At 34.5% G+C, this 14304-nt stretch overlaps 1 protein-coding gene across 8 annotated transcripts in view; it reads right to left on the bottom strand.

Moving 5' to 3' along the window:
- LCORL (ligand dependent nuclear receptor corepressor like) overlaps window positions 1-14304 on the bottom strand; it is a 192069-nt gene that overhangs the window by 97561 nt on the left and 80204 nt on the right. For 7 of the 8 annotated variants that reach the window (XM_040625265.1, XM_040625264.1, XM_040625266.1 and 4 more), the window contains exons 3-4: window positions 9430-9509; window positions 8407-8536 (exon numbers count right to left, since the gene is read on the bottom strand). In XM_040625265.1, the coding sequence (XP_040481199.1) occupies window positions 8407-8536; window positions 9430-9509 (210 nt within the window). Of the gene's footprint in view, window positions 1-6233; window positions 6281-8406; window positions 8537-9429; window positions 9510-14304 lie in introns of all 8 variants that reach the window. The other variant, XM_040625270.1, reaches the window with a different exon arrangement.

Here is a 14304-nt window from a genome sequence, read left to right as displayed (position 1 = left end):
CACTGCTTCTCCAAAATTTAAATCATGTTCTCACATTATTAGGATTGTACAAAACCAATGAAAGAATAATTCAATGACTAAACATTCTGAGAGGAATTTAGAATCACTTATTTTTTAAGTATTTTTGGCTGATTCCTAGAACATCTTAGAATATTGGCACTTTCTTGTTACCTACAAGGACTCACTAAAAATTTTGTAAAGGTCTACATACTATGGCTGTGAATCACATTTTAAAACACTGTGGATAGACGATCATGATTTTAAAGCATTGTTTTTGATCTTTAAAACGTTCCTTTTCTAAATGATTTACATGCACCCCATTACGTTATTGAGCATTAACTGTACCAGCTACTACTCTAGGTGAGGGGGCTATACCAAAACAGACAAAATCCCTGCTTTTATTGGTTCCTATATTCTAGAAGCAGCAGATAACAGATTTTAAAAGAAAGTCTGGAGAAACAAACAAACAGAAAAGCAGAATAATTGAAAAGAGAATGACTGAGATGAGTTATCATAAATAAGATGGTTGCGGCATGGATGGTCAGAGCCAGGAGTTTGATGATACGAAGGAGTGAGCAATGTTCATGCGGAAGCGGGATTCTAGATGGAGGTAATAGCAAGTATGAAGACCCTGAGATAGGAACAAGGTTAGTACATTTGAGGAAAAGCAAAAAGCCATGAGTGTGCAAAAGAATGAGCAACAAGAAATGTGATCAAAAAGGAAGCACAACTAGAGTCCTTGATATATTTTATTCTAAGTGACATTCAAAGTCACTGGAAGCTTTTGGGCAGAGAAATTAATAATCTGGTTTAGGCTTTCTTTGTTCTTTTTAAGATTGATTTATTTATTTGAGAGAGAGAGAGAGAGAGACAGCATGGAGCAGGGCAAGGGGCAGAGGAAGTCTCCAGAGAAGGAAGGAGAGAAAGAGAGAGAAAGTCTTCAGCAGACCCACACTGAGCACAGAGCCGAATGCAGGGCTCAGTCTCACAATTCTGAGATCATGACCTGAGACGAAATCAAGAGTCGGACGCTTAATCAACTGAGCCACCCAGGCGTCCCATGTTTTAGGCTTTTAGATACATCAATTTGCCTTTTCTGTATAAGGGAAAGGAAAAGTAGAAGCAGAGACACCAGTTAGAAGGCTCTTTAGTAGTATACGCCAGAGATGATACATCTTGGATTAGGGTGGTAGAAATGGAAATGACAAAACATGGCCAGACTTAGAGTAGATTTCGAAGGCAGAGCCAGTGAATTTAATGATAGGTTAGATGTGGGTATGAAGGACACTGAGGAATCAAGAAAGGCTCCTAGCTTTTGAAGCTGACCAAGGGTCAAGAATGATATATTTTACTAAGATGGGAAAGTCTGGGGCAGGGGAAAATTTCAGGGGAATAAAATCAAGTGTTTTGTTTTAGATAGGTCATTCTGAAATACCTACTAGATATTCTTACAAAGAGTATATCAAGTAGGCAGATATAGGAGGGTAAAACTAGAGGAAAGGTTAGGATTAGATATAATATTTAGGCGTCATCAGCACACACGTGATAATTAATGCCATAGGATAAAATGAGGCCATCAAGTAAGTTAAGGTATATATCCATAACAGAAGACAGCTGAGGACTAACCCCTGGGGCTATTCAACATTTAGAAGTCAAGATAAGAACAAGCAAGGAGCATGTGAAAGCAGCAATATGTGAGAAAAGAGGAAAAAATTAAAAGAATATAATTTCCTAGAATCCAAATAAGGAAGTGATCAACTCTATCAAATGATGCTAAAAAGATTAAGTAAGATGAGAACTGGTAACTTCCCTTTGAATAGTAAAAGATGGAATTACCAATGAAATTGATAAAACAGTGAAGTGGTAGGAAAGAAAGTCTAACTGGGACAGGTTGAAAAGAAAAGGAGAATTGAGAAGTGAAAACAGTAAAAGTATAGATGATAAATATTTACTAAACGTTTATCTACAGTGTGTCAGGTGCTTGAGATATGTTAGTGAACAAAAATACAAAATCTAACTCCTCGTGGTGCTTATATTCTAACAGAACAAAGACAATGAACAATAAACAAGAGAAATAAGTAAATAATATATTTAGAAGGTTAATTGTGCTACAAAAAGAAAGGGTGATTTTTAGTTGTTGGAGAGATAAAAAAGATAGAAAGTAACTACCTGAAAGAGAGGAAATTGACTAAATGAGACTCAGAAGGTCAGCATAATTGGGTGTTTTACCCTAGTCAAGTTCAGCTGGTCCAGGGCAAGTGTGTAATAAACAAGGACCTGGACAAAGATAAGGTTCTAACAAGCAAATATGACAAAGGAAGAGAAAGGCAATAGAGTTAAGATTTTATATGAAAAATGATCACAGTGATTAAGCACAGTATTTTGAGCTGAGAAAGGAGAGAAGTGAAGTAAGTCATAAGTCATGTCCAAGAGACAATGAAGAGTGAAAATTGGTGTAATCAATAGACTGGAAATTGCAATGAGGTTAAAAAAGGGGGAAAATGTAAAAGTACTGGAATAAAATTATAGTCAGAGAAAGAGATGGTTGAAATTAGATTTGAGAGGTGGCAAAAGTCTAGGAATAATCATGGAAAGATGGCTGGAGGGGAATGGAGGGAAAGATCATTGGAAATAAAGAGATCATATTATTGAGAGGCCAGAGTGTTGAATGGACCAGCTACATAGAATTTGAAGTCGCTAAGAATTGTAATGGGAATAATATTTGGGAGGAAGACAGTGAAAAGGCTGGTAGAGGTCCACAGCATGATAATGTAGTTGGAATAGTTTGATGTCATGTGCTCCAAAGCAGCTCAGGGTTTTGAGAAGGACGAATAAATGATGGGAAAGCAGCTATAAAGATATTAAAGATTGCCAATGGTATCACCCTATATTACATAAAGCAAGGAATTAAAAACAGAAAGGGATAGGGCTACAAAAACATCTTTTATGAATATGTAGATCTGAGTTACAGAAATAAAGGGAACATGAAGAAAAAAGACTGAGGACATAGGAGATTTTGCTGATGAAAGACCACAAGTTCCAGAAGACAAAGGAGAAATACGGGTGCTTGTAAAAGGACAGCTGACTCAAATTCAAGAATAAAAAAGATAAAAGGAGATAAAAATCTAGATGATAGTAAGTGACCTGATAGTTGGCCTCTAATTCCTGTTATGGAATGGTACGCAAGTTGAAAGGTGGTTTTACCAGAAATGCAAAAATCTTTTAAATCCAGTCATAATTTTAAGTGTATTTTCTTAGAATTTCATTCAAATCTTCCAGGTATATGACAAAACAAGAAAAATCTTTTCATAAACACCTTTGAATGTGGTCCATAACAGTATGTGAATTAATTTATGGCACTAATGTACAGTTTCCTGAGAGTTCCAAAAGGCACCCATATAAGAGAAATTCAATGAGTGACCCACAATGGTCTCATAAAGGCACATTTGTATAAGAAACACTCAGGGCCTGAATGAATCAGGTCAAATCTACATAGGCACTCAAGGATGCTTGCATTTAGAGCAAAGCAATCTAAAAAATCAACACTCCTGCTTCTAAGAAATCAAATGCTTTATTATCTATTGGTCATAACCAATTGGTTAGTGAACCATATTAATATTTATTTCTTGATATAGTATAAAGCTTAAAATTAAGAATTTAAAAGGAAAAGGATCTGTGTTCAGGGAAGGTTGAAAGACTATATAAAACCTGGCTACCAATTAATTTAAGGGGAAAGGGCTGGTTAATAGCAGCTTTCAACTAACTGCATCAAATATATCAGGAAAGCTTTTTTTTTTTTATTTTAAAGATTTTATTTATTTTTTTGACTGAGAGACAGACAGCCAGTGAGAGAGGGAACAAAGCAGAGGGAGTGGGAGAGGAAGAATCAGGCTCCAAGCGGAGGAGCCTGATGCGGGGCTCGATCCCGAAACGCCGGGATCACGCCCTGAGCCGAAGGCAGATGCTTAAGGACTGAGCCACTCAGGCGCCCCAGGAAAGCTCTTTGAAACCAAAAAACCAGAATGTGAGTTATATGAATGCTAAATATTGTGTGGGGATAAAAGATAAAGCAGGAGGGGCGCCTGGGTGGCACAGCAGTTAAGCGTCTGCCTTCGGCTCAGGGCGTGATCCTGGCGTTGTGGGATCGAGCCCCATATCAGGCTCCTCCGCTGTGAGCCTGCTTCTTCCTCTCCCACTCCCCCTGCTTGTGTTCCCTCTCTCACTGGCTGTCTCTATCTCTGTCGAATAAATAATAAAATCTTTAAAAAAAAAAAAAAAGATAAAGCAGGAAAAATGTATTTTATTTTGATGAAGATTACATTTTATCATATATTTAGCAGTACGATTCATTCAACTACTATGTGTATACAATCTTTCCAATTTAGTCAAGTAGCCTTCTCTAATTTAAAAATAAAAGATGAGACATCTTCCTGAATCATAAACCAGTAACTTACACTGCTTCAGGTAATCAGAGAATGTGAAGCTAAAAATTAAAATAATTTAGTTACATATGATGGGGATACTTTGGAAAAGGCATTTTATATCTATAAGCCTATGTTTCTACACACTTCAAAACAAACTGACTGATACTCAAAGTATACACAGTAATAAACAAGTACAAAGCAGGGAAAGGCAAACTATATGTACATGCTAATTTAATTTCTTTCTCCAAATAAAACAAGTAAGTACTAATACCAGAGTATGCAGAGAAACTGGAAGATACCTGGACAGTTTATTAGTAATCATTCATATGTTCAAGAAATATTTACCGAAGACAGTTATGACAACTACTTCTAAATACTGAGGATGCTGCAATTAACAAAATAAAGTGCCTATTATCATGGAGCTTTCATTCTACTCAATACTCAAGAGAATTTTAGGTTAACCTCTAGAAGGAATTCAATTCTGAAAAATTTCTCAGGAATATTCAAAACTAGTTAAAAGTTCAGCTCTATACTAAAATACCACCCTCTCCCATTCTATTTTTTCAACCCTCGAAAAGTATTTTTGACTAGCTTCTAATTACAAGGGATTGGCCAAACTGTGTTTAGTATTTAAGTTTCCTCCAATCTATTATTAAACTCTATAAGGAAACTAATCACTAAAACTGTTTCTAGCTCATTTAAAGGAAGAATGGAAATGTATGAGAAATACAGCATTTCTCATAGGTCCTCTCTGGTCTGCCTAATTCAATTAAAATAATTCTAATCCTAGGTGGCTAAGTGGTAGAGAATAGGAAGATCTTCCTACTTAGTACATAAAAGAATCTAGGTGCTTCTCACACAGAACACTTTTCAACTTTTTTTTAAAACTTCTTGAGGACTCAAATGTTCGTAACAGAACTAAAAGACACATTACTTAACTGCTCTGTGTTTCATTGTCTCTACCTGTTAAAGTGATAACAACAGTACCTATCTCTTAACACTGTTTTCGGATTAAAAGCGATTAAGGCATAAAAAAGTCTTAATGCTCAATCAGAACTGATGACATCAATCATCATCATCATCCTGTGTAGTGGGTTCTTAATAGCAGCTTACATTTATCATGATCATTGTCCCAAAACCATAGTTAGGAGAAATATTAAACAAGCTACAATAAAGCTATTAAGAGATTTCTTTTATGTTTTGGCAAGATGATTAACATACACATGTTACTAAAACTGAGCAAAAGATCAGTATCTGTAAATATCAGTAACAATAATGTTACTAATATCCAGAATTCCTGAAAATGGTGAATTTGGGAACTTTTCAGGAATCAAATAAAAGCTTCACCAACAATGTGCTTTATCAACATTTTGTTTGTTACTCCAAAGACTCAGAAGTGTTTATTTTTAAAAACATGTTTATGCCTTTTATTTCCATGTAAAATTAACAGTAGAATTAGTTAAACAAACGAAGGGGTTATCATCACTTAAAGATACTGTTATTACCTTCTGGCCTTATCCTAGTGGAATCATACTGGAAATCTCTAAAATGACTTTATTCAAAGAAAATTTAAAAATAAGGAACGAAAACAAAACCAAATAAATGAATAGAAAAGTCCTTTTGTTTAATTAAATCTGGAAAATCATGTTGGACTACAAATAAAGGAATTAACAAAGGTAAGACCCGAAGTAGAGCAAAAAACACTAGTAAGAATCTTTCATTTAAAAATTCTGCAATCCTTCAAAGATCTTGAAGAAAACCAAGATTATCCCCAAATGGAGAGGTCACTAAATATCCATGAACACTCACCCAACCTTTGGTAGGAGACCTCTTGAAGACCCAGATGCTTGAATCAGCTGAAATAGTACCAAGTGTTTTCTGATTACTCTTAATAGGGCAATGGAGCACAGGTTACTCCATACTATCAAAAATTATAGGTCATTATTATTGATAACTCTAGCTACTACTACCATTATAAATCACTCAAGGAAAAGGCGACTGAGTAATGAATTCTAAGGTGAGTGAAACTTATTGTGTGCATGTATAAATGTGTATGTTTCTTCCAGTTCTCTTAGTGATAGAAGTCTGTTAACATAATTCCTCTTGTAAGTGTAAACACACTGGCAGAATAAAATTTTCTAAATTAATGTTATAAAATTTTAAAGAAAGCATGTAAAATATTTTTAATATTGGTTCAGATAAAAAATTTCTAGGGGTGCCTGGTTGGTTCAGTTGGTTAAGCATCGGACTCTTGATCTCGGCTCAGGTCATGATCTCAGGGTGGTGAGACTGAGCCCCCCAACAGGCTGTGTGCTAAACGTGGAGTCCACTTAAGATTCTCCCTTTTCCTCTCCCTCTGCCCTTTTCCCCCACTTGCACTCTCTCCCTCTCTCTCAAATAAATTAGTATTTTTTAAAAATTCTAAAAAAAGAACTTGTTTTTTCAAGACAAATGCCAATTTCTCAACACTAAGCACTTTAGTAATACACAGGAAAAGATTTTCAGTCTCCTGCACTTAAAAAATATATATATATAGTTCTTCAGTTTAGGGGTTTTTTATTTTTTATTTTTAAGATTTATTTGAGAGAGAGAACACACACATGTGTGGGGGGCGGGGCAGAGAGAGAGAAAATCTCAAGCTGACTCCCCACTGAGCCTGACAAAGGGCTCTGTCTCATAACCTTAGATCATAACCTGAGCTGAACTCAAGAGTCGGACACTTAACTGACTGAGCCACCCAAGCACCCCTTAACTTTATGTTTTTTAATGTAATGATTTTTCTAATCAGAGGATTATTATATTTCAACATATAAAAGAACTCAGAACACTGAGGACTAAACAAAAGCCTCCTTGCTCAAAGGTGAAGATGATTTTCAACATTATTGATTAAAATCTGAAAGTTATCAATTTAATAGAAAAATATCTAATACTAACTTAATTTCAAAGAGGAGTAAAGCAGGGTCAATACCTAGATGAACTACAGTAATGTTTTTCTCAATCTCTGGAAAGTGGGAGGCAGAATGAGAACTCCTCCCAACCTGCATTCCCCCTACACCACGACTCACTCCAAGGATCTATGTGGTAAAAGTTAACACACTCTACTACTGCAGAAATTGCCAAGAACAAAAAATGGAAGGTTGCAAATTTCTAAATTTTTCTCAAGTAACTAAGATGTAAAAACTACTTCTCTCTGATTACATGCGTATCAAGTAAGGAAACAAGTGAAACAAGCCTTGTTTGATTTAAATAGTTTCAACAGACAGGAAGCAAAAAAGAGCATTTGACATTTAATGTTAAGTAAGCATACTCAAGCTACCAAAGAACTACTGAAACCCCAAGCCAGCAAATATACTCCAACCTGGCTGATAAATGATTAAAACTATTACATTTCTTTTTTTTTTTAAAAGATTTTATTTATTTATTCGACAGAGATAGAGACAGCCAGCGAGAGAGGGAACACAAGCAGGGGGAGTGGGAGAGGAAGAAGCAGGCTCATAGCAGAGGAGCCTGATGTGGGGCTCGATCCCACAACGCCAGGATCACGCCCTGAGCCGAAGGCAGCTGCTTAACCGCTGTGCCACCCAGGCGCCCCTTAACTATTACATTTCTAAAGACAGCTTTGTAGTATATCTATCACTTACTGAACATGAAAGAACTTTTGAAGTCTTGAGAACAGCAACAAAATAAGGAAGACCAGAAGCATAAAAAAAATTTCCTGTCTGCCTACAGTAGATGAGGAAAATGTGTGATAAAGTCAGGGAGACATCTGAGAAAAGAGTGGTGAAAGGAATGGCTAATAGAAGACTAGTACTACAGTAACTGAGAATCCTAATGTTCCTAAAAATATGAAGAAAAACTAAAGATAAAAAATTTATAAAAAATGGAATAAAGACTGGCATATAAAAAAACTTGTGTGTGAGAAAAATACAAACATTCTAGATCTCTACTGCTAATTTTAAGTGACAAGTTATGCCAATATTACCTTTCTTTCGAAAGAGTGCATTTAGGTAATTTTCTGCTTGGCATTCAATCTTTTCAGTGTTGGACTGGCCCTGAGATGATAGTTCCTCCGATGGTGTTGACTGTGAAGAATCAAGAGATGGTATACAATCCTAAAATTATAAGAAAGCAACATAAAAAAATCAGTTTTAATTATACATGTGATTCCATTAAAAATAGCAAAAAAAATATTCTCTAAATGCTCATTTGTTCTATTTAACAAATTATATAGAGAGAACATAAAATTTGGAACAGGAGTCAGGAGAAAAGAAATTTGGCTCTGATACCACATTAGCTTTATTTCTTAGCAAACTATAGCCAAAAAAGGGGGGGAGGGTATAGAGAAAATACACTGCTGAATAAATTCATTATATAGCATGCCAGTAATGAGAGTTTTAACAACAAAGTAGGAATGTTTACCCACTAATCTGACCAAAATGGGTACGGATTCTGAAGTTCCCATTTCTTCTCAGCCTTTTTCACAATAGTAAAGAATTAGGACTTCCCGCCATACAAGAAGATGCTGCTTGTCTAGTTTATGCCCTGTTTATAGTAGACACTATTTAATCATTTACACAGGAAATAATTCTGATATCCAAAAGACTTCACGAAATTAAAAGGCTAAAAAGTAGTACCACATTATCCTCCAACTATAGATTCCTAAGAAATCAAGACTATAGGGTGGTGTTCAAACCAAGGTAGGCCTCCAAGCTCACCACTGTCTAACTAAATACAAAACAGATCTAAACTGAACCTGATGAGTCAGGGAGCTATAAGGAAGAAATGTGAAATAAGCAAAAAAGATGAGTGTTTTGTGATTTCACCTGCAAGTTAAGCTAAATGTTAAGACTTCTAACATAAGACTTTAAAATATTCTTCTCATTACCAAAATCAAGTATTTAAATTTCCACTGTAAGTCACCAATTTTCAGAACAAATTAAGTTAAAAAAATTGTGTTACAATTGTGCGATTAGTTTAGAAATAATTTCATAGCACTAAAACTTACACTGACTGCTTCTCTCTGTAGGTTACAAAATGAACATTTTTCATCCATAGACCAGTCAGTCAGCTCTTCTGGTTCACAGTCTTTAAAAGAGGGAAAAATATTCATTAAATACACTAACTTTATTAAAACAAATAAAATTACCACTCTCCACAGCAACGGCTCATTTAAAAAAACTAACTACTAATAGTAAGGGGAGAAGGCCTAACTTTAAAATTAAAGTGATGACATCTAGAAAGAAACAGAGAAGGCTGTAAGGAGAGTAATTTTGCACTATTGTGGGACAAAGTAGCAAGAACAATGAGCTGGTTAGAAATTGATTTTCTAACAATAGGGTTTTAAGTATCATCTAACCTTCTAAAAGATTGAATTTATCATTACCTACTGATTTTTAATTTTCACTATGAAAGAAATCCAAACAGGGAGGTATGGGGAAAAATAAATTTTACACATCATGAAAGCAACATAAAGCAGAGAAATGGAGTAGAGCACCAGAAAAGCCCACAGATTTGAGAAAATGAAATGCTGTTAAAAAAAAAAAAAGTGGAAATCCATAGCTTAGAAGTCAGATCAGATTTTTATTACATTGTTTAAAGGTGTTGTTGCAAGAGTTCGAGTAAAAGGCAGGTAAACAAGCTACATTATTCAATACAAAACATGAATTTTTTTTCAAAAGATGTTTCATATAATTCAACTATTGTTATATATTAGAAAGTTTGTGCAAAACAAACATTTTATGATGAAGAAATTTTATGATGCTATAACAACACTGCCACCCTAACTATACTTGGTACAGATAGTGATTTTTCAAACTCCCCTCAATTTCCTTTCCCAAATAAATTCCTATATAGAACCTCCAATATATGAAGCATTTATCACCTGAGGCAGTTACACGGGTATTAATTTGAAAAGCACTGGTACAGCACAGTAATTTTCTCTCATACTTTTGAAATAAATAAATTGAATACGTGTTTCTGTTAAACTACACAGAAAATAAGCTTACCTTTTTTGGAATGGTAATAAATAAATACCAGTTAGGATCAGCCCCCAAGAAATTCTTGCATCAACTGAGATATAAAAATAAGAATAGAAGATAATGTAACCTGTTCGAGTATAAAGACAAAATCCTTTGGTTTTGGTAGTGGTCTAGAAATATTCCTAATATTTATCCAAACTTAGAAATGGTAGGAAATGGGAGCATGAGATCCAGTATAGGGTAACGAAAAGATAATTGGATTTAAAGTCTCCATCTGGAATAGAACTTACTAGTTGTAACCTTATCAAGTTATAAAGTTTTTGTTTTAATTTCCATATCTGTAAAATAAAGATCCCATCACCTAACTTATTTGTGGATCAAATGAAAAAATGTGAAAATATTTTAGAAACTATAAAACACCATGCAAAGGCTAGTTACTAACAAAGCAGGATCATCAGTCATTATTTTTTAAATCCTGCACAATCACAAGTGTATTTAATATGGTTATTTTGCAGAAGATAGATAACTTTAATATACCAGTTTAAGAAAATTGATCACTTTTTGCAAATGACCTGATAAATCAAAAAGTTTAAGCAATCTATACAATTAAAAACCCAGAATTGTACTTGTGTAGGTTTATAATTTTCTTCAGCCCTTTGGCCTATCATTATAATAGAATAACACATTTGCGCTCTTGAATGTGGAATTGTGCAATGCCTCTTACTAGGAAGGTAGAGCTTTTTATCAGTAGAATGAATGTGGGAAAAGTGACAGTATATATTCCATCCAAGCTGAGGCTTTAAAAGGTATGGCAAGTTGCCCCAGTTCTCTTGAGTTTTGACCATCCAACATGAAAAGAACTTGCCCCACATAGCCATTATTCCTTCAGACTGGGACCTGCAGTCATCAGAAGTGATCTCTGAAGTTCAGTACTCAGGTCACCCATAAGGATGCAACAGATTTCAGAGCTATTTGTTAGGCAGTATTACTGCACAAAACCTTGACTCATATGCTAAGCATAATGATTTTGATAGATCAAGGAAATCTTACTGCTTTTTTATTATGGCTTCATGAATAAAAGATATGAAAGGAATCTAGCATTAGAATTTTTTAAAAATAGCTGGTAGTCCTGAAGAAGAGGTATTTTTGAAAAATCACTGTAAGGTTTCATGAAGTTTTATTGATAAATATGTTGAACAGAGGAACAACAACTTTGCAATAATTAAAACAATTACCAGTTGTAAGATAAAATTGGGCATGCTGAGATTACCTCATTTATTTTAGTTATTTTAGAAGTTCTTCAACAAAACGTTAATTAAAACAAATGCCTATGTGGTTAAATAAATGGCACTGAATAATCAACAATTATAAAATGCCATTAAATTATGCTGGGTAAAAAAATCTACAACTTTACTTACCAATGTTTAATAACTACTCTTTCTACAGAACTTTTGATTTTGAGTCCAATAAATGATGGTGAGATACATTATTTTATTTATTGGAAAACAAATTTTGAAAAATCAATTCTAGGCCAGATTTCTCTGTCCAGGTTATCTTTTCATGTCATAAAAGTTAAGTAAATACTATAACAGAACAGATTTATTTTATTTCTCAAACAAAATATGACAATAAATCAGATATCCCTGAAATAAGTTGTCTTTCATTTTGCAATTTTAACCATGAAGTTGTATAGGCTCAAAAGGGTCAAATTATGTACCTTATTAATAAAAGGCAATGTCATAATGCAAACTAATAGTAGGGTGCCTGGCTGGCTCAGTCGGTTAAGCATCGGCCTTCAGCTCAGATCATGATCCCAGGGCCCAGGGATCGAGCCCCCCATCAGGCTCCCTGGCCAGCAGGGAGCGTGCTTCTCCCTCTCCCTCTGCCTGCCACTCCCCTTGCTTGTGCTCTCTCTCTGTCAAATGAATAAATAAAATCTTTAAAAAATAAAAAAGAAAAGAAAAGAAAAGAAAAGAAAAGAAAAGAAAAGAAAGGAAAAAACTAACAGTAAATGACTAACAAAAGATCAACCTTTTCACCACGGATATATATTCAGGTCAAAGTCTGGTTCCAATCATTTTACCTAATATGTCTTGGAAAGATAACAGACTTTGAAATTAGAGAGCCTTGGTACTGTGATATCTTTCCAAATACTAGATGTGGCCTTTGGCAAGTTACTTTCTCTGGGCTTCAACTTCCTCATCTGTTAAAATGAGGATAATAATTACATCTTAAGGCGTAGTAAAAATTAAATAAGAACATACGCAGAAGACCTAACAAGTTCAATAGGTGTTACTTTCATTTTCTTTTAGATAATCATACTTCCTTTGAGCATTTTTATTCTCTTTAGTACCCTTTAACCGTAAGAAATAAATTTAAAGTTCCCAAAGACAAAGCCCAATGAAAAGTGAAAAAAGAGAATACTGAACTAGATTTCTCATGAAGGTCATGAAAAAGTGGTTATAACTATGTTGATTTTGAAGTAAGATACTGAAAGTGGGCAATGTTACTGAAAAATAATTTTTCATTATAAAACTACATATTAACCATACTGAAAACTACAAAGCAGAAAAAAACCTATTTATAATCCCATCATCCAGAGATAATGATTAACATTTTACAATATATTCTTTTAGTTTATATTCTATGCCTTTTTAAAAATTAGCATTAGCTGATTCTTTGAAAATATCAATAAAATTGATAAATCTTTATCCAGCCTAACCAAGTAAAAAAAGAGAAAATATCAGAAATTAAAGATGGGCCATCACTGTTGGGTATATAAATAATAAAAAGATAATAAAAAATATTATGAATAATATTAGTTGCCCACAATTTGGTAACCTCAGATGAAATGGACAAACTCCTTGAAAGACACTATCTACCAAATCTCACAAAAGGAATAATAGATAATCTCAACAGGACTATATCTATTAAAGAAATTCAATCAGGGACACGTGGGTGGCTCAGTTGGTTAAGCGTCTGCCTTTGGCTCAGGTCATGATCCCAGGGTCCTGGGATTGAGTCCTGCACTGGGCTCCTTGCTCAGCAGGAGCCTGCTTCTCCCTCTCCCTGCGGCTCCCCCTACTTGTGTGCTCTTTTTCTCTTTCTCTGACAAATAAATAAAATCTTTTAAAAAATTAAATCAACAATTAATAACCTTCTAAAACAGAAAGCTCCAAACCAGATGGTTTCTCTACAATGGTTTCTTGTTCCAGAAAATAAAAACAGAAGTATTTCCTCATTCTGTCATTATCTATCATCATTATCCAAGTACCAAAAATGGTCTGAACACCCCACCCAAGAAAATATGCAGATAGCAAAAAGTTTAGGACAAGATGCTCAATAGCATATCCCATTAGAAAACTGAAAATTAAGATGAGCTACCACCACACACCTACTAGAATGGTTTAAGTCTGAAACACAGAAAACATCATATGCTGGTGTGGATGCAGAACAAAAAGAACTTCAATTCATTGCTGGTGAGAACACAAAATGGTATGGCCGCTTTTGAAGATAGTCTTACAGTTTCTTCAAAGCTTAACATAATCTTTCCCTACTATCTAGCAATGGTGCTCCATTTAGGCAAATGCATTGAAAAGTTATGTCTATACAAAACCTTGCACACAAATGTTTATAGCAGCTTTATTAATAGTTACTAAAACTTGGAAGCAACCCAGATGTCTTTCAAGTAGATAAATGGATAAGCAAACTACGCTACATCCACCCAAGGCAGTATTAGTAATAAAAAGAAAGGAGCTATGATGCCATGAAAAGACATAGAGGACCTTACATGCATATTATTCAGTGAAAGAAGTGAGTCTGAAAAAACTAAATACTATACGATTTCAATGATATGACATTATGAAGAAGAAAAAACAAGACAGACAGGAAAAAGAGCAGTG

This window comes from Ursus maritimus, unplaced genomic scaffold (genome assembly GCF_017311325.1).
Source record: "Ursus maritimus isolate PB19 unplaced genomic scaffold, ASM1731132v1 scaffold_8, whole genome shotgun sequence".
Taxonomy (NCBI): Eukaryota; Metazoa; Chordata; class Mammalia; order Carnivora; family Ursidae; genus Ursus; species Ursus maritimus.
Note: the sequence above shows the minus strand (reverse complement) of the source record. Positions and strands in the feature narration are given on the sequence as shown.